The sequence below is a fragment of the Cydia amplana genome, chromosome 12, assembly GCF_948474715.1.
Source record: "Cydia amplana chromosome 12, ilCydAmpl1.1, whole genome shotgun sequence".
In the NCBI taxonomy this organism is placed as follows: domain Eukaryota; kingdom Metazoa; phylum Arthropoda; class Insecta; order Lepidoptera; family Tortricidae; genus Cydia; species Cydia amplana.
Genome location: NC_086080.1, coordinates 12,671,280 through 12,693,622, shown reverse-complemented (window position 1 = coordinate 12,693,622; position 22,343 = coordinate 12,671,280). Strand labels below are relative to the sequence as shown.

The 22,343-nt window shown below is 38.9% G+C and overlaps 4 protein-coding genes and 1 long non-coding RNA gene across 7 annotated transcripts in view; 1 reads left to right on the top strand and 4 right to left on the bottom strand.

Annotated features, from left to right (window-relative positions):
• Positions 1 to 3,880, bottom strand: part of LOC134653071 (serine/threonine-protein kinase S6KL) — a 79,858-nt gene extending 75,978 nt beyond the window's left edge. For both annotated transcript variants that reach the window (XM_063508363.1, XM_063508362.1), the window contains exons 1-3: positions 3,670 to 3,880; positions 3,352 to 3,464; positions 2,160 to 2,388 (exon numbers count right to left, since the gene is read on the bottom strand). In XM_063508363.1, coding sequence (XP_063364433.1) covers positions 2,160 to 2,388; positions 3,352 to 3,464; positions 3,670 to 3,756 — 429 coding nt within the window. In that variant the 5' untranslated portion in view covers positions 3,757 to 3,880. The remainder of the gene's footprint in view (positions 1 to 2,159; positions 2,389 to 3,351; positions 3,465 to 3,669) is intronic.
• Positions 1 to 22,343, top strand: part of LOC134653078 (uncharacterized) — a 383,717-nt gene that overhangs the window by 356,624 nt on the left and 4,750 nt on the right. The window lies entirely within an intron of this gene.
• On the bottom strand, positions 4,045 to 5,974 carry LOC134652656 (uncharacterized). Its single transcript, XM_063507819.1, has one exon. The coding sequence runs from the start codon at positions 5,914 to 5,916 to the stop codon at positions 4,045 to 4,047; it is 1,872 nt and encodes a 623-aa protein (XP_063363889.1). The 5' UTR covers positions 5,917 to 5,974.
• On the bottom strand, positions 8,628 to 18,847 carry LOC134653077 (bifunctional coenzyme A synthase). The gene is made up of 10 exons (XM_063508370.1): positions 18,383 to 18,847; positions 17,217 to 17,389; positions 16,476 to 16,656; positions 15,772 to 15,948; positions 14,666 to 14,814; positions 13,819 to 14,022; positions 13,555 to 13,643; positions 12,934 to 13,099; positions 12,238 to 12,420; positions 8,628 to 8,857 (listed from the first exon to the last, which is right to left on the bottom strand). Exons 1-10 carry the CDS (start codon positions 18,471 to 18,473, stop codon positions 8,651 to 8,653), a joined length of 1,620 nt encoding a protein of 539 aa, XP_063364440.1. The 5' UTR covers positions 18,474 to 18,847; the 3' UTR covers positions 8,628 to 8,650.
• LOC134653068 (G-protein coupled receptor Mth2-like) overlaps positions 21,853 to 22,343 on the bottom strand; it is a 47,615-nt gene continuing 47,124 nt past the window's right edge. For both annotated transcript variants that reach the window (XM_063508357.1, XM_063508358.1), the window contains one exon: positions 21,853 to 21,924. The gene's annotated coding sequence lies outside the window, so the exon portion shown is untranslated. The remainder of the gene's footprint in view (positions 21,925 to 22,343) is intronic.

Sequence of the window (22,343 nt, the reverse complement as noted above, 5' to 3'; positions counted from 1 at the left end):
CTTGGCCGAAGGGTGTCAAGTTTCGGCGGTTCCGCGGCCGGCTCCTTGACACAGCGGGGTTGCGAAATGCATAGCAGCAATAGTGTGTATTTTAGTTTTTAAGATGTGTTGTATAATATGTATGCTAGTTTTTTATTGGCCAATAGTTGCCTGAAAATAAATATTTTCATTACATTTCATTAATTATAGTCCTCCTCATCGATTTCGATGACGGCGACCTCAGCAATTGCGAATTACCCCTAGTATGGGCCCTAATGTGGCTGGCGCCTGGCCATAAATAAAAAGCTATTTAAAGTTTAACACTTGAGCTATAGTTCGTTTTTTTAGCATTAGAAAAAAGGTAAACAATCTTGACGAGTTTTTTTATTGAAAAACACTTTTAATAAATAAGACATGGCGAATATGTAACAATTATGAATCATATATGATTATTTACATTATTTTGCATTCATAAGTAATAGTTACTGATTTTCACAAGCGTTTTTCAATTACAAGACACGTCAAGATCGCGTAGTCTTTTTCTAATGCTAAAAAAATCGAACTATAGTATTTGACTCTGCTGACACTTCACTACATAGTATAAAACAAAGTCGCTTCCCGCTGTCTGTCTGTCTGTCTGTATGCTTAGATCTTTAAAAGTACGCAACGGATTTTGATGCGGTTTTTTTTAATAGATAGTGATTCAAGAGGAAGGTTTATGTATAATTTGTTAACCCGTGCGAAGCCGGGGCGGGTCGCTAGTAGGTAATAAAGTAATAAATCAACAACGGATTGGACTTCAGAGTTCTTACACACAAAACATTAAGCATTCATAACAAAACAAATATAGGTTATTGATAATTATTATGATGATTATGCTGTGTTAATGTTAGACTTGAAGAATGCTACTTTAGGTATACTATTTATAGAGCATAAATAAAAACATATCTTTACTTTAACCACAGCTATACCCCTTTGTTATTTTTTAATTATCTTTTGATAATTAAAAAAAAAAGAGTTAGAACCTTTTATAAAATTGTAAGGAATTTGTTTTTCGCTCTTAACTCTTATAATAACTAAATTATATTGATAGAACCAATCCAATGTTGAATATATTTTACTTTGATGCGCATATATTATGTATCGTATAGTCTGTCTGTAGCTCTACATGTTTTACATTTTTGTACTAAGTTAAACCGCAATGTAAAACCAAATAAGCATTTAAACTTGCAGCAACATGTGGAAAACCCTAATAGAGCCAATAGCACTATAGTTCATTTATTTTAGCATTAGAAAGAACTTGAAAGAAGGTAAGCGATTTTGACATGTCTTTTAATTGAAAAACACTTTTTAAAAATCAATAACTATTACTTATGAAAGCAGAAGACTATAAAAGATCGTATTAGATTCATAATTGTTAGATATTTACCGTAACTTATTTTTAAAATGTGTTTTTCAATTAAAAGACACATCAAGATTGTTTACCTTATTTCTAATGCTAAAGAAAACGAGTATAAGATTAACCTAAATGAACCCTGTAGTGACACCAATTACATCATGCAATATTGCAGAACATTGCAAAACAATAAACTTCTAGGTAAACATAAACAATGAAATCATTTGGAGTGATTCCAAATAGGAAATTCCTCTGAAAGTGACACATTGGGCATTTCATGAAAACTTGTGATTTTAATACAAACTGACGTCTCTATTTAACCCCTTTTGTTAGAAACTTCCACTTTTATTAGAACTTAAAGTTATTGTGAAACAGACGCATAATAATAATTCTAGGAGGGTTGTGTTGATTATCATCAAAACACTATTTTCTGTGATTAGATGGAAAAACTGATGTTGAGACCAATTTATACCAAATTAGGCCTCATTATCCGAATATGGAAGGTATCATAATGCATAACTATGTTACATTACATTAAATCCCAATATAGCCGTATGCCTCAAGTGTTATGCCTCAAGGCGTTAAGTCCGCCATTTGTACTCTTTTTGTGTAAATTTGTGCAATAAAGTTTAAATAAATAAAAATGTAGCTAACATTAAAGACTAAACACTTGTAATTTATTACCTGTGAATGAGGTGTAATTGAATAGGTTTTCTAATGTAACATTTGAGCTGGTTGGGCATAAAAGTACAGGACATCTTTTTAATTTACCAACTTAACTCACCTGCGATTTGCTGAGAACTTTCAAAGCATAATCCTTGTCTTCTGTAACTTTGTTTACTTTGTACACTTGTCCAAAGGCACCCTTGGCTATTGTCTCCTTTATTTCAAAATCTTTTTGTAGCAAGTCCGATGATATCGGGAATTCTGGTAGGAATATTGATTCTTTATGCGCCACCGGCCAGGCTGTCTTACTTGCTTCAAGGGGATTGGTTAATGTCGAGTCATTCCATCTGAAATATGTTGCACATTAAGGTTTAACTAATAGTCAAGTTAAAAGGAAAACTGATTTAACCATGGCTACTAACAGTAAAAAATACTTGTTTGGAAGCAGAAAAGCCTTAGATTTGAACATATTATCATCAACATGTGTTTACAGAAAAGATAGGTCAGACTGTACGAAAGGGGGGGCTGGGACTTAGAATTTTTTTTTGACAAAGTGGTATCATTATGACACTATTTTTAAATGATTGTAATGTGTAGATCACGTCAAAATAAGCATCTTTTATTGGAAAAACTTTTCTCTAAAATAAAAAATGGCCGAGTTAGACGCGACCAAAGATTGATGTTTTTAAAGGGAGCTGGGACTTGTAAAATTGTATTATTATAAAAACGTCGGTTCTGGCGCTTCGCCGGCCGCTGCCGCGGCACGCTCGCTTCGCTCGCTCGGCTCGCGCGCTGTATGGTCGCAGTTCTACCTAACACTCCTCCTCGCTTCGCTCGTCGTCGTACCTACTCCGACCTGCCTTAAAAGCCTGGCCTGCCTTAAGCTCTATCTCCGCCATTTTCAGTTTTAGTAAAAAGTTTTCCAAGTAAAAGTTGCTTATTTCGATGTGTTCTATACATTAAAATCATTTAAAATATATGTCATAATGACACCACTCTCAATGAAAATTTTCTAAGTCCCAGCTCCCTTTAAAAATATCAATCTTTGGAGGCGTCTAACTCGGCCATTTTTTATTTTAGAGAAAAGTTTTTCCAATAAAAGATGCTTATTTTGACGTGATATACACATTACAATCATTTAAAACTAGTGTCATAATGACACCACTTTGTCAAAAAAAAATCTAAGTCCCAGCCCCCCCTTTGCTACAGTCCAACCAACAAAGTCTACAACAGTCAAAACAACACATCACGATTAGTGTAACATTCGTACATGGTTTGTTATGATGTCTTGAATAATGTATGCCACTAACCTTCGTCTTGAAACGCGAGACCAAGGCCGCGATGCGCTGTACACGGACTGGTTACTCGTAACGCTGACCAGCGAGCGCCCACTGAGGTTACCAACGAAATGGGACAGGCTAAACTAATCACAAAAATAAATTATGTTAGCTATCAATGGTAACAAAGAGCTGTCAACTGACAATCACGGAAATAATTATAATTATACAAGTCATCTATGTTATAGATACGACAGCACATGGAAGTAAACTAAGGAAGAACAAAAGATAAACACATATTTTTATTGCGTTACGTATATTCAGCTGAGAATGACATTAGCAAGTTTTTACCTGACTTGAGAAGGCTTGTCCGTCACGGTTTGAATGCGTAGATTTGTTGTTCCGATGCTGTGTGCTCTTTGTTTGCGAATTGCCCATTAAACTAGCTAAAATATCTTGTCATATCGGTAGCAAATTTGTTTCACTTGTATTTTTAAATTATTTCGAAATGTTTGTGTGACCTAATTCTAACCATAAACATGGTGTTTGTTTTTTTTTTCTTAAGTTTTAAGAGGCATAGACATTATGACAATTATGATATGTTCAGCCTACTTAAGCCGATTTCACACTCACGGACTCAAGTGACATACATTCTACATTTCTACTATCTCTGTCACTCTTATTACGCATTTACAAACTTCGATGTTCGCGGTAAACCCTCAGAGTTTAAAAATACAGTGCAGTTATAGTTAATTTACCTTCCGAGGGAGTTATGGATGATGGTTGACTACGTGTCTTTCCTTTTAAAATTTTGTTTAAGTTACCAAAGATTACTTCGGTAACAAACAACATAAAAGTAAAACCCAAAAAAATAAAATAGCATTTAAAAATACTTGAAAGTTCTTCCATGCCTAAAGGCTTTACTGGAATCTCTTGTTTGAGTTCACTAAAACGATATTGTTCCCATTTTCTTACAAGACCCCCTTCAAATATTGCCATCATATGTTTATTGAAATGCTCCGTCATGGGTGAATGTTTAGGAAATATCATATTTAAATAGTGATTATGAATTTTGTCTTTAATTATACGTAAATATTGTTGACCTTTATAATTTAATTCATTACGTTCCAAATACCGTCCCACTTCACAATCTATGAGACAAAATCTCCTGCTATCATTTTTCATTCTTTCTATACATGTAAATAAATTGTTAATTGGTACCAATTTGGAGTTAATCTTTCGAAACTTTTCTTCCGTATCTGGAAGGACTACATCTGGTGATGCCAAACCTTCAATAATATATCCCTTTTCAATTACATCTTCGAAAGTTTCTACTTCCTTTCCTTTTTTCATGGCCGTGAAGAAAGAAGTAATAGCGGCTTGAGACGCGAAATTTAAAATGAAGTAGCTCCATAGACTAAAACCTAAAAATATTCGAAAGGACCCCTTTTTAGGAGGTTTTAATAATGAAATAATTAAAATATTTCGTATACAATTTAGGAAATCCTTCCCTATTTGATCTAAACATATTTCACCTTTTTCTGCAATATTAAATACTGAAAACACTATCCAAGATCCTAAGAAACTAAAAATGAATTTTACGATCATGGTGTAATTGTTCTGTAAGAGTTTAAAATCAAATAAAATAGTTTCGAATTCTGCTCTAGGAGCCGCTACACAAACTCCACTATCAGCTACGATAAATGTTTGATCCAATGCTACAATTATTAAATCCATTTGATATATTGGTATAAGGAAAAGATCTGCCTTCCTATGCCCGAATGAAAAAATGTGTTGGATAGATAATTCAAAATTAAATGGTAGTTTCATGACGCTAGCGCTCGGAGATAGATCAATGGTGAAATTCATGACTTCAGCTATCGCTTTCCACAACTCGCCATCTCTTGCTCCAATTGAATATTTATTATTCGCTTCCTCTTCTATTGTAAGAAATGGTTTAACTTCTGTCGCAAACGCTCGTAGAGGAAACCCGTGGAGATTTCTGCCTTTGGGCTCAAACAAATCGAGAATGGTTACTATTTTGAACTCACTGTAAGGTATCGATCGAGTATAAAATCCAATGCAGGTGCCCAGATTGTTAGCTCGAAATTTTGATTGAGAAGATACATTATAACATCCTTCTTCACACGCGAATCCATTTTGAAAACCATCAATTGGTATGCCGATTTTTTTTGTAGTCCAACACCCAAATACAAATGGAAGTGTATAGTTTTCGTACACATAAGGCTCAAAACTTGACAAATATAGTACTTCTTTGTCGTCGTCATATTGTATTATTGCAGCATAAGGAGATTTGAAATACCACAAAATAAAGAATATTTTTGCTATAGTTATGTCGTTTAGAATTGTTCTAAATAGAACAACGACATTTCCTAAAGGATGCCAGTATGGACTTTCTGCTGTCTTTGTTAAAGACTCCTCAAATTCTTCAAAGTTTGAACAATAGATAACAATAATATTTGAATGATATGGTACTGTATCTTCTACATCATGATCTTCGTTTTCAATGTTCGATATTGTGTGTGTTAATAGAGGTACCTTACTCAGACTATAAAACATGTCTGACCAATGCCCCATGCTTAAAATATTATTCCAACCATTGTTTTTTAAGTTCTCATTTATTAAATTTACCTGTAACAATACAGTAAGTATGTATTTTATTTCAATATGTATTGAGTTTTATATATAAAGTTATAAACACGATATAAACAACTTCTACAGATTTAGGATTTTTTTCAAATTGCGGAGGCATGGGGGCTCGTGAGGGCTACAGCTTACATCAGCGCCACTAGATTTACTAGATGATTGAACTTAATTCAAAAATATTCAAATGTAGAAATAAATTAATAGGATGAGTATTTATATTATGGCAAGCCAGCGTTGTCAGTAGAAAAAGGCGGCAAATTTGAAAAATGTAGGCGCGATCGATCCATCTCCTGTACAAATTATGAATATCGCGCCTTTTTCTACTTACAAAATTGGCTTGTCTTGGAACATAGAAGGTAGGATCCTATAGAAGTCGTATACGCGTGCCTCCGTGAGCGACAAAACAGAGGGCCTACCGCGAACCACGTTCGACGTGTTGCCTCTCTGTTGCACTTGTAAATTCGTACGTAAGTGTGACAGGGAGGCAACACGTTGAACGTGGTTCGCGGTAGGCCCTCAGGCAATGCGACACTATGATTGGTCGAATTTATTTGTTGCCCACCATAATCCATACTAAATTTATGGTGGGGAATAAAAAAAAACGAGACTGTGACAAGGACAAACAATAATAGCGCTTTCGCTGCTACTCCTACTGAAAAATACATAAGACTATCCCGTTCGGTCATTTCCCGCCACCCCTTATGCCAGATCCAGTTAAAATACTAGATTCATGTCTTGGAAATATTTTTACAGTACATATGGGGCTACTTTTCCGCACTAGTGCGTAAAATAGCACTTTTCGTGCGTATGTCGAAACTTTAAAGTGCCATATGTACTGTAAAACGTTGTTCGATACACGTGCGAATAGGTAATTCGCAACTCGTGTCGATTTAAAACACTCCCTTCGGTCGTGTTTTAATTTATCGCCACTCGTTTCGAATTTCCTCTTTTCCGCACTTGTATCGAAAATTACTATTCTGTCAGATCAACTAAGGTCGTCTCGCTCGTGTAAAAATGTCTTTTTAACCTTTTTCGAGATGTCAAATCCTAGATTTCATTTTGTTATGTTGGCTAACAAGCTATAAAGCTTGAAATAAATACACGGGTAGTTTGAATAACTGAACTTACAATAAATTGGGTCCTTTTTCCTTCATTGGACTCGTAATTGGTAGTCGGTAAGATTCTAGCTTCGCAGATAGGATATACTAAAATAAATAGCGAAATACGTGACAAGCATATATTTTTCATAGTTAGACTTTTATGGCGATCAATCAAATCTCCACAGAGGATTTTTACTGGAAGTGGAATCCAATGGGCAATAACGTAACATAGCGCAACGAGCTTATTTGAGCAATGAAGGCGTTAGCTAGTAAAATCAATGTAGAGTAGACCAATCAAATTAGGGGGATTTGATACTCGTTTTACGTTATTATACTCATTACGAGCTCATTACATTATCTACCTATCGCGTTTCTATAATAATACTAAATGAGACAATCTAGTTATGAAAATATATTTTATTCATGTCATAAGTTCCAATGAAATATATAAACATAAAATTTGATTGTGGCTTCTTACTTCTTGAAACGATATAGGTACATAATTATGTATAACATGGCATTTCCTTAAATTTCTACACTTCTTTTAGTAAAATATGACCACCACGGGTCTCAATTCAGAGCCCAGATTGTTTATTAGCTTTGAATCAATTCAAATATTCAACTGTTAATCTGAATGTCTGCGGCATATTTGAATTCCTTACCAAAAAAGGTAGCCATCATCGAAAGCGCCATCTGCTTTTAGCTTTTACCGGTTTTTCCCTTACTATCTTAAAGATTTCTGTAACAATATATACATATTTCCGATCAAAATTTATCAGAGCCAAAATACAATGAGGCTCTAAATTAAGACGTGTCAGTGATGGCCTAATAACAATAAAATTTAACCCTTTGACACAGAATAAGTAACAGTACATATTATCATACAGAACGGCCACGCACCGCCCCGCCCCGACTCGCATTACCTAACCCCGCGACTGGCCGCGACATGAATCTGGCGGACTTCTGGCGTCCTCTCAGTAAAGCGACTTACCCACACATACACAATGACGCGTGTACAGACGTGCCGCGCACACATATAAACGCAAATGATTTTTGATGTATGGCGTGTCCGCCCTGTGCCTTTGACCACCAAAGGCAACACGGCGCGGCTACAGCCCAATATCAACCTTCGTGCATTCCGACAAGGTTCACGTTGAAGCGACGCGTACGATAGGCGTGGCGTTGTTTTTTATATTACATCGGTGGCAAAGAAAACAAGCATACGGCCCATCTAATGATAAGCAGTCTCCATAGCCTTTGGATGCCTGAAATTCCATCTTCAGAGGTGTTACATACATGCGCGTTGCCGGCCCTAACACTCCGCACCCTCGTTGAGCTCTGGCAACCCTACTCACCGGCAGGAACACAACACTATGAGTAGAGTCTACTGTTATTTGGCTGTGGTTTTCTGTAAGGTACTTCCCCAGTTGGGCTCTGCTCTAGATCTGGAATGACATCTGCTGTGCTGTGCCCTACGACACAGATGACATTGACAGTGCCCATACCTCTCTTTTGGACGTAGTTTAAGGACAGGTACCCGGGTTCAAAGGGTTAACAACATATTCTTAGCAGTTACACGTCCTACTATCCAATAACTCCTGTAAGTGTTGCCATGCGCGATCTATTTGCATCTGCGTGTACTCGTAGCTCCAATACGGGCTGAACACTATGTTAGCTAGCGACACTTGCTCTTGGTTAGAAGGCTGTGATTCTATGCGCTGTCTCGCTTCTTCTTCTGTGAGGCCATTGCGCACTTGTAGTCTTTTGATTGCCTGAAAAACAAGTACATTTTAAGGATAACTTTTGACGAAGAGAGGAAAGGATAATGATTTACAAATTTATCTGTTTATTTACTTTATTTGAAGCCTTGACGAAAAGGGAGGGTGATGATTTTGAAGTCGTCTTTATTAGAATCAAATCAAGAAATCAAGAATTTGAACCTGATCCTTACATTTGTCACTCTACATTTAAATGGAAGGGAAGTGGCATGGCAGTGGTCGCGAACATTTGCGAGCGCGCAGTGTTGCCTAAGTGTGGAATGTAACTGCACTGCAGTACCGAGGGTTCAAATTCCTTAAATTCTGGTAAGACGCACCCCCGAACCCGACTCCTGATAAAATTGAGACCTATGCACGTATCGCACACGCACACATACGCTCATTCATATGGGTTTACCTCTTCCGGCGGTATGATGACAGCCCACAGCTGGTGGCACTGGTTGTACCAATCACCACCACCCTGTACCCTTCCTGCCCGAGGGCTCAGTACCGACATCTCTCTCTAATCTTCCATCTTACCTCTTCTGGTGGTATTTATGACGGCCCACAGCTGGTGGCACTGGTTGTACCACTTGGCGCGCACCATCACGGCCGCCTCCATCACCACCACCCTGTATCCTTCTTGCCCGAGGGCTCAGTACCGACATCTCTCTCTAATCTTCCATCTTACCTCTTCTGGCGGTATGATGACGGCCCACAGCTGGTGGCACTGGTTGTACCACTTGGCGCGCACCATCACGGCCGCCTCCATCACCACCACCCTGTATCCTTCTTGCCCGAGGGCTCAGTACCGACATCTCTCTCTAATCTTCCATCTTACCTCTTCTGGCGGTATGATGACGGCCCACAGCTGGTGGCACTGGTTGTACCACTTGGCGCGCACCATCACGGCCGCCTCTATCACCGCCACCCTGTACCCTTCCTGCCCGAGGTCTCAGTACCGACATCTCTCTCTAATCTTCCATCTTACCTCTTCTGGCGGTATGATGACGGCCCACAGCTGGTGGCACTGGTTGTACCACTTGGCGCGCACCATCACGGCCGCCTCCATCACCACCACCCTGTACCCTTCCTGCCCGAGGGCTCAGTACCGACATCTCTCTCTAATCTACCATCTTACCTCTTCTGGCGGTATGATGACGGCCCACAGCTGGTGGCACTGGTTGTACCACTTGGCGCGCACCATCACGGCCGCCTCAATCACCACCACCCTGTACCCTTCCTGCCCGAGGGCTCAGTACCGACATCTCTCTCTAATCTTCCATCTTACCTCTTCTGGCGGTATGATGACGGCCCACAGCTGGTGGCACTGGTTGTACCACTTGGCGCGCACCATCACGGCCGCCTCCATCACCAACACCCTGTAACGTTCCTTCCCGAGGGCTCAGTACCGACATAAGAATAAGAATATAAGAATATTTATTTAACAGAAAACCTTATTAACAATTAACAATGTCCTGTGGCCCCACACTAGGCTATGCCTGTCACGTGGTAGCCGAATTCGTTATTCGTAAGCTAAAGGTTTAGTAAGATCTAATCTAATAGGTAAAGAAATTAAGTAGTTCAGTTTTGATATTAAATCTACATATGAGCGCTGTAAATACAAAGGTTGTGTGTGTGTGTGTGTGTGTGTGTGTGTGTGTGTGTGTGTGTGTGTGTGTGTGTGTGTGCGCGCGCACGCATTAAATCATAGCAAGCAAATGTAGCCCTACGAGGGAATTTATTCTCTTGGGATCAGATACCAACCGAGGTCACTATCCACTACAATTACCTTACAACTTTCAAAATGTCTTCACATTCGTCATAGCTCCAGGATAGCAGAAGAGCCTGAATTTGCATTTTGGCTTGACTAAACCGACAATCTTTTATATTACAGCTTTTGAGTAATTTGTTGTATATGTGCGGAAACAGAAATGCCTTAAACCGTTTAGCAAAAGCAGATTTAACGCTCTGTTTCGGGACTTGGAATATTCTTTTCTGTAACATATTTGTCAGATTGGATGACTGACTAGTATCTCTGTGCATGAGCATGGCAACACGTAACATGAATAATTTTCTCACTGACAAGACTTGAGCTTCACTGTAGAGAGCATGTGTAGGATATCGTCGGGGTCTACGTAAGGAAACCTTAAGTACCGCCCTTTGAGCTCTTTCCAAGTCTATTAAAGTGGACTTAGCACAGCCTCCCCACGCAAGAATGCAATAATCTAGAATAGATTGACATAGTGCCAGATATACCATTTTAAGAGTTTGTCCATCTGTAGCCTCTCTTAGTAACTTCATTGTATAAATGAGTTTCCGAACCCTACCCGCTGTTATCACAATGTGCTTTTTAAAATTAAGTTTCTCGTCTATTTCTATCCCTAAGTATCTTAAAGAGCTAGCTTTGTTAATGCTGTCACAGAGGCATGAGCAGGGTAAAAGGCCACAATATACGTCACAATTTATAGCATGGATCTTAAGGTTGGTCATTGATGGAGGGGGGCTTGAAGACGCAGATTTATGGAAGCACAAGAATTTGGACTTGTCTGGATTCAGAGTCATAATATTTTGATCCAGCCACTGGGACAGCCTTTGGAGGCCTAGCGTTGATACGTCTTTGACCTGGTCCCAAGAGTGTCCATGAAAGATTATAGCAGTGTCATCTGCGTAGCAAAAGACTTCACTATTTGAAAGGTCGAGAGACAAAACATCATTTATATATGCGATGAATAGGGTTGGGCCCAAAATGCTGCCCTGGGGAACCCCAAATGACACAGGCATTGGTTCACTGACTAGGTTACCGATCTTAACACGCTGGGCCCTGTCAGTCAAGTAACTAGAGAACCAGTTCAAAGCAATTCCACGTATGCCAAGTGCTTCCAGTTTTCTCAAGAGGATAGGAGTAGAGACCGTGTCACATCTCTCTCTAATCTACCATCTTACCTCTTCTGGCGGTATGACGGCCCACAGCTGGTGGCACTCGTTGTACCACTTGGCGCGCACCATCACGGCCGCCTCCATCACCACCACCCTGTACCCTTCCTGCCCGAGGGCTCAGTACCGACATCTCTCTCTAATCTTCCATCTTACCTCTTCTGGCGGTATGATGACGGCCCACAGCTGGTGGCACTGGTTGTACCACTTGGCGCGCACCATCACGGCCGCCTCCATCACCACCACCCTGTACCCTTCCTGCCCGAGGGCTATCAGTACTGACATCTCTCTCTAATCTACCATCTTACCTATTCTGGTGGTATGATGACGGCCCACAGCTGGTGGCACTGGTTGTACCACTTGGCGCGCACCATCACGGCCGCCTCCATCACAACCACCCTGTACCCTTCCTGCCCGAGGGCTCAGTACCGACATCTCTCTCTAATCTTCCATCTTACCTCTTCCGGCGGTATGATGACGGCCCACAGCTGGTGGCACTGGTTGTACCACTTGGCGCGCACCATCACGGCCGCTTCCATCACCACCACCCTGTACCCTTCCTGCCCGAGAGCCTGTACTCGTCTCTGGGCCTCCTCGATCACCGCTGGCCATACAATTCGGTTTAACTTTTCTAATTGCTCCTGGAATTGAAAGCGGTAGATGTAATACATATGTACCTATGTGTTCAACAGCAAACTTAAGTAAGTTTAACCTCAAATTAGTAAGATTGCCTTTCGTATACTTACGGGCTCCATACATTATACGAATCGGACTTCCGATTTTTTGGTGGCCGCGCCCCCCAACTTGGACATGTTTCGATTCACGAAGTTTTCACCAGCTCGAAAGAAATATACCTAGCTAATATAATGTTTACTTGCAAATTATATTCTAATCTAATCCCTTAACTTCTAGAATATGATTGCCAAATATAAATAATAATTTATTTCCAAACTTAGAACACAAATATTGTAATCGGTTGAGAACTGCGTGAATCGAAATGTCGTAATCAGATCGGACACGTTTGTTCACAATTTCGCTTCCAACATGCCGGTTATGATACGTTGTCTCGTTCTATTTCGATCTCACACAGTCGCGATAAATCGCAAAGGTAAGTAGAGCCCTTTATCTATGTCATGTCATCAAGAAAGTCAAACCTTATCACTAAACACGATCTGGCCTAGTTTCCGCCGGTCCACCTCGCCGCTATCCGTGATGATTTCGTCCCCGAAGGCATCGGCCACGGTCTGATTCAGCGGTAACCCTGGCTTGTACAAGTCATGAGCTATCGTGTCGCAGTTTACAATCGCGGCGCCTTTTAACCTGAAATCAGATTACTATTCCTATAAAATAATGACATCATTATAATTATATTTCACTATTGAATTTTTACGTTAGATTTGGATAACATTTGTCTGGGTTAAAGAACATTCTGCATTCTGGATGGAATAAATACGAAATCCCAATTTGGGATCTAAAATAGGTATACGGAATTTTCCGTTTCCGGAAGTTACAAAAATACCTAACTTTTAGGACATACGCTGAAATTGCGCTTATTATGTAATGTAGATACATTACATAATAAGCGCAATTTCAGCGTATGTCCTAAAAGTTAGGTAAGTTAGGATTCCTATGTAGATAGATATCTACATAGGTATCCACCAAATTTTACCAAAATCTCAGAGTCGGTCGGCATATGACCCTGCCTTTCGCCTGAATAGGCTGACTTTTATTTTAAATTTTAATTTTGTATGAATTAGGTTAAAAATAAAACTTGCCTTAATTTCTCTGCAATACTGCTTTTTCCACTGGCGATGCCACCAGCCAGTCCAATCACGTAAGGCCACGCGGGTATATTGTTGTTTTCCTATAAAGAAAAAGCCAACTGAGTATTAGGTAATACTTACCCTCGTACTTACCGTAGGTACAAATAGACAATTTATTTTCAAATTCGAATAATGAAACACAATTCTATTTAAATTAAAAGTGAGGCCGCTGCGAGGCCGAAGTACTTTTCTAATGGATATTTGAAGACTACTTACAACAGGCGGCCTCAGCATGGTGCCCAGTAACCGCATCCTCTGGTTACTGGAGCTCACTTTCTCTTCCTCTTCGTGAAAGCGCTGCGGACTCGAGTCCTGTGCGAGGCCGATGACGTAAGTGTCTAATAACGGCAGACCATTCTCTATTCGCTTTTCATTGATTTTTTGTGCGCCGCGTTGGGTTTCCTCGCTTACTACTATTAGCTGTAACACAATTTTCTTTAGTATCATGATGGTTTAAAAAATAGAGTCCACAACGTGTCGGTTTATCAAATTCTATGACACATTCAATACTTATGTTTCATTTTGGCAAGGTAGGTAGTACGTTTAGGTAGGTAGGTAGGCCTATGTACTACCTACATTAGGTTAGGTAAACTTTAGGTGTTATCAGAAACATGTAAAGCCACTTGAGTAATTTCGGCTCAAAGAATAAGGTGAGTTTTCTGCTACACCTAGTTTAGTCTGTGGCCATGAGTAAGCCCATTTATAATATATATTAAAAAAAAAACACCTTCAGGTACCTTTGTGATTCACAGAGTGATTTAACACATTTGATTTTCTACCTTATATAAATAATCATACAGCCTATATTACAAAAGCCATACTCAATGAACATTTCAAATATCAACCTTCTTCTGTTTGTGTTAACAAGAAGTAATTTGATTAACCTTGTGCTGACACATTAAGCGCCACTTGCACCATCGCACTACTTAACCTGGGGTTTACACGTTAAACCGTTTCCAGTGTCAAATTGTACTGGTAACCATGGTAACTCCAGGTTTAACCGGAATAACCCCGGATTAGTGAATGGTGCAAGTGGCTATAAGAAGTGTATAAAGCAGCTTACCTGAAATTTAGGGTCATCTTTGGTGGGTCCATACAAATCATGTATGGGTAGCACATTGTACTCTAGGTCGGGATTTATATCAGTAAGAAAATCTAACACAGCTTTGATTCTCATTTCTGTAGGTTCTATCAATTCAAAGAGCTTTTTGGCTGTAACAAAACGTTTATCTGTAATTTGTATAAAAACATAGATCTGTTACTGAATGTTATTTGAATTCAAGGAAGTTTTTATGTTCGAAAATAGAATAAAATATTGAAATATCTTTACTACATAGACTAGGAATCCTCTAGACGGAGTTTAGAGCAATTATTTCATGAAACCGATGCTGCCAAAATTACGGGGGTGCGGGGGGACGAGGTGAGCGAAACCCTTGCCGTGATTTGTCCGTTCAAAGACACGGACCAATCACGGCAAGGGATTCTGACACTTTGACTCGAAGATGGAGTAAAACTACCGTATATAGTGGCAGAGGGCGTAGCGTTACTATGCTCAGTCTAGAGGATGTCTTGTCTGTGCTTTGCTATGGTTCACTGACAATCCAACCTCTAGACTGAGCTTAGGCCAATTCTTTCATGAAACCGATGCTGCCAAAAATACGGGGGTGCGGGGGGACGAGGTGAGCGAATCCCGTGCCGTGATTGGTCCGTTCAAAGACACGGACTCGAAGATGGAGTAACGCTACCGTATGTGTGGCAGAGGGGGTAGCGCGACTATGCTATTTCTAGAGGTTGGATTGTCTGTGCTATGGTTCAACAAGAGATTCTTAATATGATTTACCAATATTTTAAAGTCTTTAGCTAAAAAAGAATGCTGTTCTGTACATGCTTAGATAAAATCCTTGTTAGCTTTTGTTTAGATAGTAGAGTAGCAAGTAAAATTAGTCAGCATGTTTCTATTTTACAAAAATTTGGTGCAGCATGGGTAGACCCCCCACAAGGATGACTGATGACCTGGTAAAGGTCGCGGGAGTCCGCTGGATGCGGGTGGCGCAAGACTGGTCATTGTGGCATTCTTTGGGGGAAGCCTATGTCCAGGAGTGTACGTCCTCTGGCTGATATGATGATGATACAAATTTACAACTCCACATAACCTGATAGTAGACTTACACTGAATCATGTTAACATCAGTAACCCCCACAGTGACATGCTTGGTCGAGCGCAGCACAGCCTGTGACAGGAGGATTTTGTGCCCATTGTGGAGCCTGTCAAATGTCCCGCCCAGTGCCACATACTCATATTGCTTTACAGGCTCTTGAGGTATACTTTCAAGGTCGCCATCTTTTTCTAAAAACAAAGAAGACATTTAGAAAAGCAGGCCCAACATACTTAGAGACCAGCAAGGGCAATAGAAACAAGAAGTCCTAAGAATAGCTAAAAAAAATAAAAATAAACCGGCCAAGTGCGAGTCGGACTCGCGCACGAAGGGTTCCGCACCATCAACAAAAAATAGAGCAAAACAAGCAATAAAACGGACACCCATCCAAGTACTGACCCCGCCCGACGTTGCTTAACTTCGGTCAAAAATCACGTTTGTTGTATGGGAGCCCCACTTAAATCTTTATTTTATTCTGTTTTTAGTATTTGTTGTTATAGCGGCAACAGAAATACATCATCTGTGAAAATTTCAACTGTCTAGCTATCACGGTTCGTGAGATACAGCCTGGTGACAGACGGACGGACGGACGGACGGACGGACGGACGGACGGATAGACGGACGGACGGACGGACAGCGGAATCTTAGTAATAGGGTTCCGTTTTTACCCTTTGGGTACGGAACCCTAAAAAAGAGGAAGGTACAAAATATATATTACCAATACTTTGTATCCGATAGTCAGTTTTAAGGCTTTCCACCGATTTCTTCAGCTTTTCAATCTCTGAGGATAGCTCATTATCATAGAGTACTAGGTCTATAGGGTGATATGTCCTTATATGTTTAACAGCATCCACAGGCTTAATTATCAGTCGAACATCCAATTTAGAATATGAAGATGTCTGTAAAAAAACACATTTCAAGTCTCAGCTTGATTTATTATTAATAAATATTAACGGCTAATATCATTTGTATTAAAAAATACTTTAATATAAAGAAAATATCTTAAATTCAGAAACATATACTGATTATAGAATAGAATAGTGTTTATTCGTGACAAAAAATAAAAGAAAACAACCAGTAACACAACATAATAGTCACCAGGGATCGGAACCGGTTTTTTGGAAAAACATAGAAATAACCATATTTTTCGAATTATTTTATACTCGAAATGTAGCACTCAGTTGTGTTTTTAGGTTTCGACTTCGTATTATAAGATTGCCCAATTAGAAATGAAGTAATTAGCAAAGAACGAAAAAATACCGTTTCCGTTCCCATACAAAAAATACCGGTATCCGATCCCTGATAGTCACGAAATGGTCCCCATTCAGCATTGTGCTAGCCTGGCTAGGCTTCTTATCAAATGAATATCATCCCTTGTCACGATTTGAAACTACAAGCTATACTAAGAGGCTTAAGAATGACAAGTAGTCCCATAATATTTACAGTGTTTATTACTTACCCTCGTATAAATATTAGATATCTGGCTACTAAGAACTGGTAAGGTGTTAAGAGAATTCTCATTAATCTTTATGTACAGCACTTTTTGAACAAACTGTGAGGCCTTCAAGCAATAATTGTGCGCTTTTGCTGCATTTGACACAAACAGTAAACCATTTTTTCCCATTTTTGTATCTGTAAACAAAATAAATCAACATTGCATAACTTTTAAAGTAAAAATAGTAATATCCACTTAATCTATGATAAAACTTTTTTTATGGTACATTTTCTGTCAAAATTTTATGGGCAATTTAAGGGCAATAAATAAAATATACATGGAAATGCTTCTTATATACTATTAGGCTTCGATCAACATGGAAGCATTCGCACTATTTCCCCTCTGCCTAGGTACAAGATCAACTGATCTAGCGCGGGTAATAAAACTAGTTGCGCTCGGATTTTTAACTAGACCGAGTCCAGACGCGCGACTGAACACAGCAGCAGAAAAAATGCCTAATTGCTTGGTTTTATGTTGTAAAAAGAGGTCGAGGACATCAAATTTACAAAAAGAAGGTGTTACATTTCACATGTAATATTTTTTTACATGTCATACGTTTAATTACATTTAAACACAATTATTATATTTTAGTCTCATGTAATTGCTGGATTTATCGATTTTGCTCATCCAGTACAAATTGTGGATCGGTCAAGTGACAAATCCGACTTCTCATCTCTCAGAATACAATAAAATTCTTCGACGTAAATGTGTTAGTGTGCGTGTTGTCACACTTGTGACTCGTCCGTACACAAAAAGAGATCGAGGTTTGCAAGATTTGTCTTTGACGTGTGTCATTTTCTATGTATTTGTGCGTCATTACAGATTGGATTATGTATGTAAGTGTGTGATAAGTGCGACTGTGTGCACGTTCCCCCCCGCGAAAAATGGCAGAATGATTTGAATGTCAAGATATCGCTTGGGCCTATCCCTTCCGAAGTGTCGGAAGCCCGTGTTAATCGAAGCTATTAGGTGTTGAACTTCTATGGACTTCAAGGGCCACATAGGCTGTCCGTAGGGTTGTTAGCATCGCCGTGGTTTTAAAAGTACTTAAGGCGCTTTGTTACTAAATACTATGTTACTTCAGATACATATAAAGCAAATTTCACTGTACACTTAGGACTTACACCCACCTGAATTATTGTTCAACGCGACAAAAACATAGGATATGAGTAATGACAGCAATACCACAATAAACGAAAGACTAAGATTAAAGCTAAACATTCTTTAGTACAGTACATAGGTTACTTTTTACAAATGATAATAATTATTGATAATGTTCTACACCACTAAAGCCTTTACTTATCTACATTATACACTGGTATATTTACACAATCAACTGAACTTCGATATAATATATTTATTCGTTTATTTTATTTACAATATTTCGTTAGATATAGTCCAAAAATGATAACTAAAAACTGCTGTATGATTACATAGGCGCACCGTTGAAATGAAACTAATAAATACCAACACCATACAATACCTAATTATGTAAATATATGAAAATTATATTGAAAACTTGGTTTTTTGCACCTTATTCTAAATGTTTATGTAGATTGTAGTAAACTATAAACAATTATTTCATGCGTAATCCGGGTAGTTCCCGTTGATCTGACATTACATTAATAAAGACAACACAACTGACACTGACAGCGATCTGTTGTACGCCCTTGTCGTTTCAATCTAGTGTAGACGATATGATTTTTTCTGTGGAAAGGTCGCAGTGCGGTGCGGTAGTATGTTAAGGCTATTAGTCTACTTTTTTTGGATATCATATAGCCATGATTTTTTTTAACATATTGTAGCGCCATCTGCGTTAAGAGTTGCGCGTTCTTAAATATCCTCATTAGAGGAAATTCCATTGATATGTTACAAGGCATAATAAACTTAACTTATTCACTGCCAGAAACCGGCTAGGCGTATTCCCTGTTCGCTACAAAGCGGAAAAAAGGCAGGCTATCGGCTACACGAGCGTAGTGCGCGCTGGCAGAGAATGTGTTAACCTCTATAAGATATAAATTGATAAATGATAAGTAAGGTTAATGTGGCTAATTCCGTCATAGAGACTATTTCGTCCACGAGCGTATATTTCTTAGATTTTCAATCGTAGGAAAAAAACCATTTGCTTTTGATTGCTGAAACTAAAAGCAATCGCTGCTTTCTCGTTGAATTTATCAATTCTGTGCGTTGTTCGAGAAAAACGCTAATGAACGGAATAGTCCCTATGACGGAATTAGCCACATTGACCTTATCAAATAATTCAACATTTTGTTACATTTCATTGTTGTAACACTTTCAAATGCCTGCCAGAACGGGACAGCAATATCATATTGTATATTATACCACGGCTCATAGAAGCCGGGGGTCCGCTAGTGATTATATTCTTCTTGGGTCCGCTTGGCAACCAATCCCAAATAATGGCGTAGGCAGTTAGATTTTACGAAAGCGACCTACCAATCCAGGGGGGAAACTATTAGGCCCTATTGGATTTAGTCCGGTTTCCTTACAATGTTTTCCTTCACCGAAAAGTGACTGGTGAATATCAAATAGTTTATCGTAGGTACAGTCACGCTCCGTGATTGTTACGCCATTTAGGGTTCTAGCTGAATTAGACATTCCATAGCGTAAGTATGCAACAACCAATTTAGCTAGAACCCTAAATGGCGTAACAATCCCGTGTGGTGACTGTAGGTACATACCTAATATTCCGAAAAACTCATTGCTACCGATCCGGGGTTTGATTGAACCGCGAGGAGACTGATACCTATTGCAATACCTGCATATTTATATCGAAAACGTAGGTACTAGGTAGGTATGTCTGAGGGAAAAATCCGAACCACATAAAATACGGCACTAGTGAAAATTAAAAGCACAGGAAATAATAATAATACACAAAAAAAATTGGCTTTGAACAATTTAATACAAAAGCTTAAATTCATTCTGATCCAGAATACATTTATGGCTTATATACTATAAGAGGTGTAAGTAGAAATATAAGTAGGTGCCTACAGATAAGCAGACGATAAAACATAGGAAACAGGCTATACAGATAGGAAAACAGTTTTTCCAAAGAAATTTTTGTTCCTAGATGTAGTCTGGATAACTATGCAGGAAGTATAGGGCGTTCGCTAGCTGGCGCGGGACCACGGAGCGGGCTCACGCAAGCGGGTGCCATTGTAGATAAAATCCATGGCACGCGTCCGCGCCAGTGATTTGCTCATGAATACAATTTTTCGTAAAGCATACAATTATCCAATTTCTAGTTTCTATTACCTAAATTTTTAGTGTACCTAGGTATTCAGCTGGCTTATCACAGGAATGCTGCGACAGTAGATATCTCGCCCGCGAGATAGACTACCCATCCCTCTCTAGTTAAAACAGTTACAAAGAGACGGGTAGTCTATTTCGCGGGCGAGATACAGTCGCGGCGCTCGAGCTAAGCCGGCAGTATCTAGCCTAGAGGGTCTCCCACGAAAAATCAAAGTTTCGTTATGTGCCTCTTTCGCTCGAATATGCGAGACTTGCGAGTGATAGAGAGGTAGATAACGAAAATTCGATTTCCGGTTTTCGCCAAAACATTAATAAATTACTTAGTGAAAGGCACAAACATGAAAGAAGCGTCATTTTACGCAGGGACCACGGGTCATATATTTTCAAAACACATCTTGTTTTGCAATTATTTCTGTTGGACGTATATAGTCGTGTATTATAAAATAAGCGGTCAGTGATTTAACCAGCGATGCAAAAGCTAACTAGTTACGGTAAGGTGGGGACGGTGGGGTAAGACTATCACCGGCGCAAAACAAACACTTGTATGGAATCCTCATACTTTATCTTGCCCCTAGCAAAATAGCCTATGTTCGTCTTAGCCCACCTTACCTTATACCTATCTACTATACCTATTCTCAATATATTTTATTTATTATAATGTAAGTAGGTACTTTCTAATACAATATTAGATAAGTACTTAAGTTACAAATTATTTAATCTAGCAAGTTTGTTATAATTTTGTACTCTTTATTTAAAATAGGTAGCTAGGCATAGTTGGCAGCAAGCTTGAAATGGCTCTTGATAACTATACGTATATAAATCCTAGAAACTATTATTAAGCTAGGTATACCTAATTACCTATATCCAGGCTGCTCAGACTGCTGCTGCGAACTGTACCCATGTATTATATTACTTACAATTAGTTATTAAAGAAAATTTCATCATCGCTAAAGATACCAGCCACCTTTAGGTAACTATCAATTGTATGGTAAGGTGCTCAAAAATATCACAGTACTCACACATATTCCTTGTTAACACGTTCAATAGACCCTTAAATATAACATAGGGCTTTTAATAGAGGCTTGCCGTGACCCATATGTGGGGCACGGGACAGTAAACGTGTTAAAAGTGTGTCCAGATTTTTGTGAGCACCTTCGAAAAATCAGAAGGCAGCCTATTGTTGTACAGACATCACTAACAGACAGGAAAAGGCCTTATTTTACTATTTTATTTTGTAAATACATAGTTGACATTCTGAACATGAAGATGTACCAATATGTACCTAACTAATAATAAGTCATGTAATAAGTGAACTTATTTTACTTAAATGAACTATATATTACTACAGACGTGAATTTATTCTGAGAATTCTTTGGCTTTGATAACGGCATGTCGTCCGGTTCTGAAACAATATAAATTTCAGTTTATAACATAATACGAATAAGAGCTTTGCTCGGAAAACATATTAAACTCACAAATGCGCGTTTCCCCAGAGATAAGACCTAGCTAGATCGATTTTTCGGCCCCGTAAACCCCTATTTAGTAAATCTCATCGAAATCGTTAAAGCCGTTTCCATAAATAAATATACAAGAATTGCTCGTTTAAAGGAATAAGATATATTATCTTTCCCCGAAACGGCGACTATATATCTAATATCTGTTACGAAAGATACAACATTCTGGATTTTGCTATTTGCACCTTAGAAAATTCGTTAGCATGATACGAGGGGCGTTCAAAATATTCTCGGTATTGATATCTTACGACCTCTTCTAAAATTTCTTTCGTTACTGGCCGCTAAGGTTTATTCATTGACATTAAAA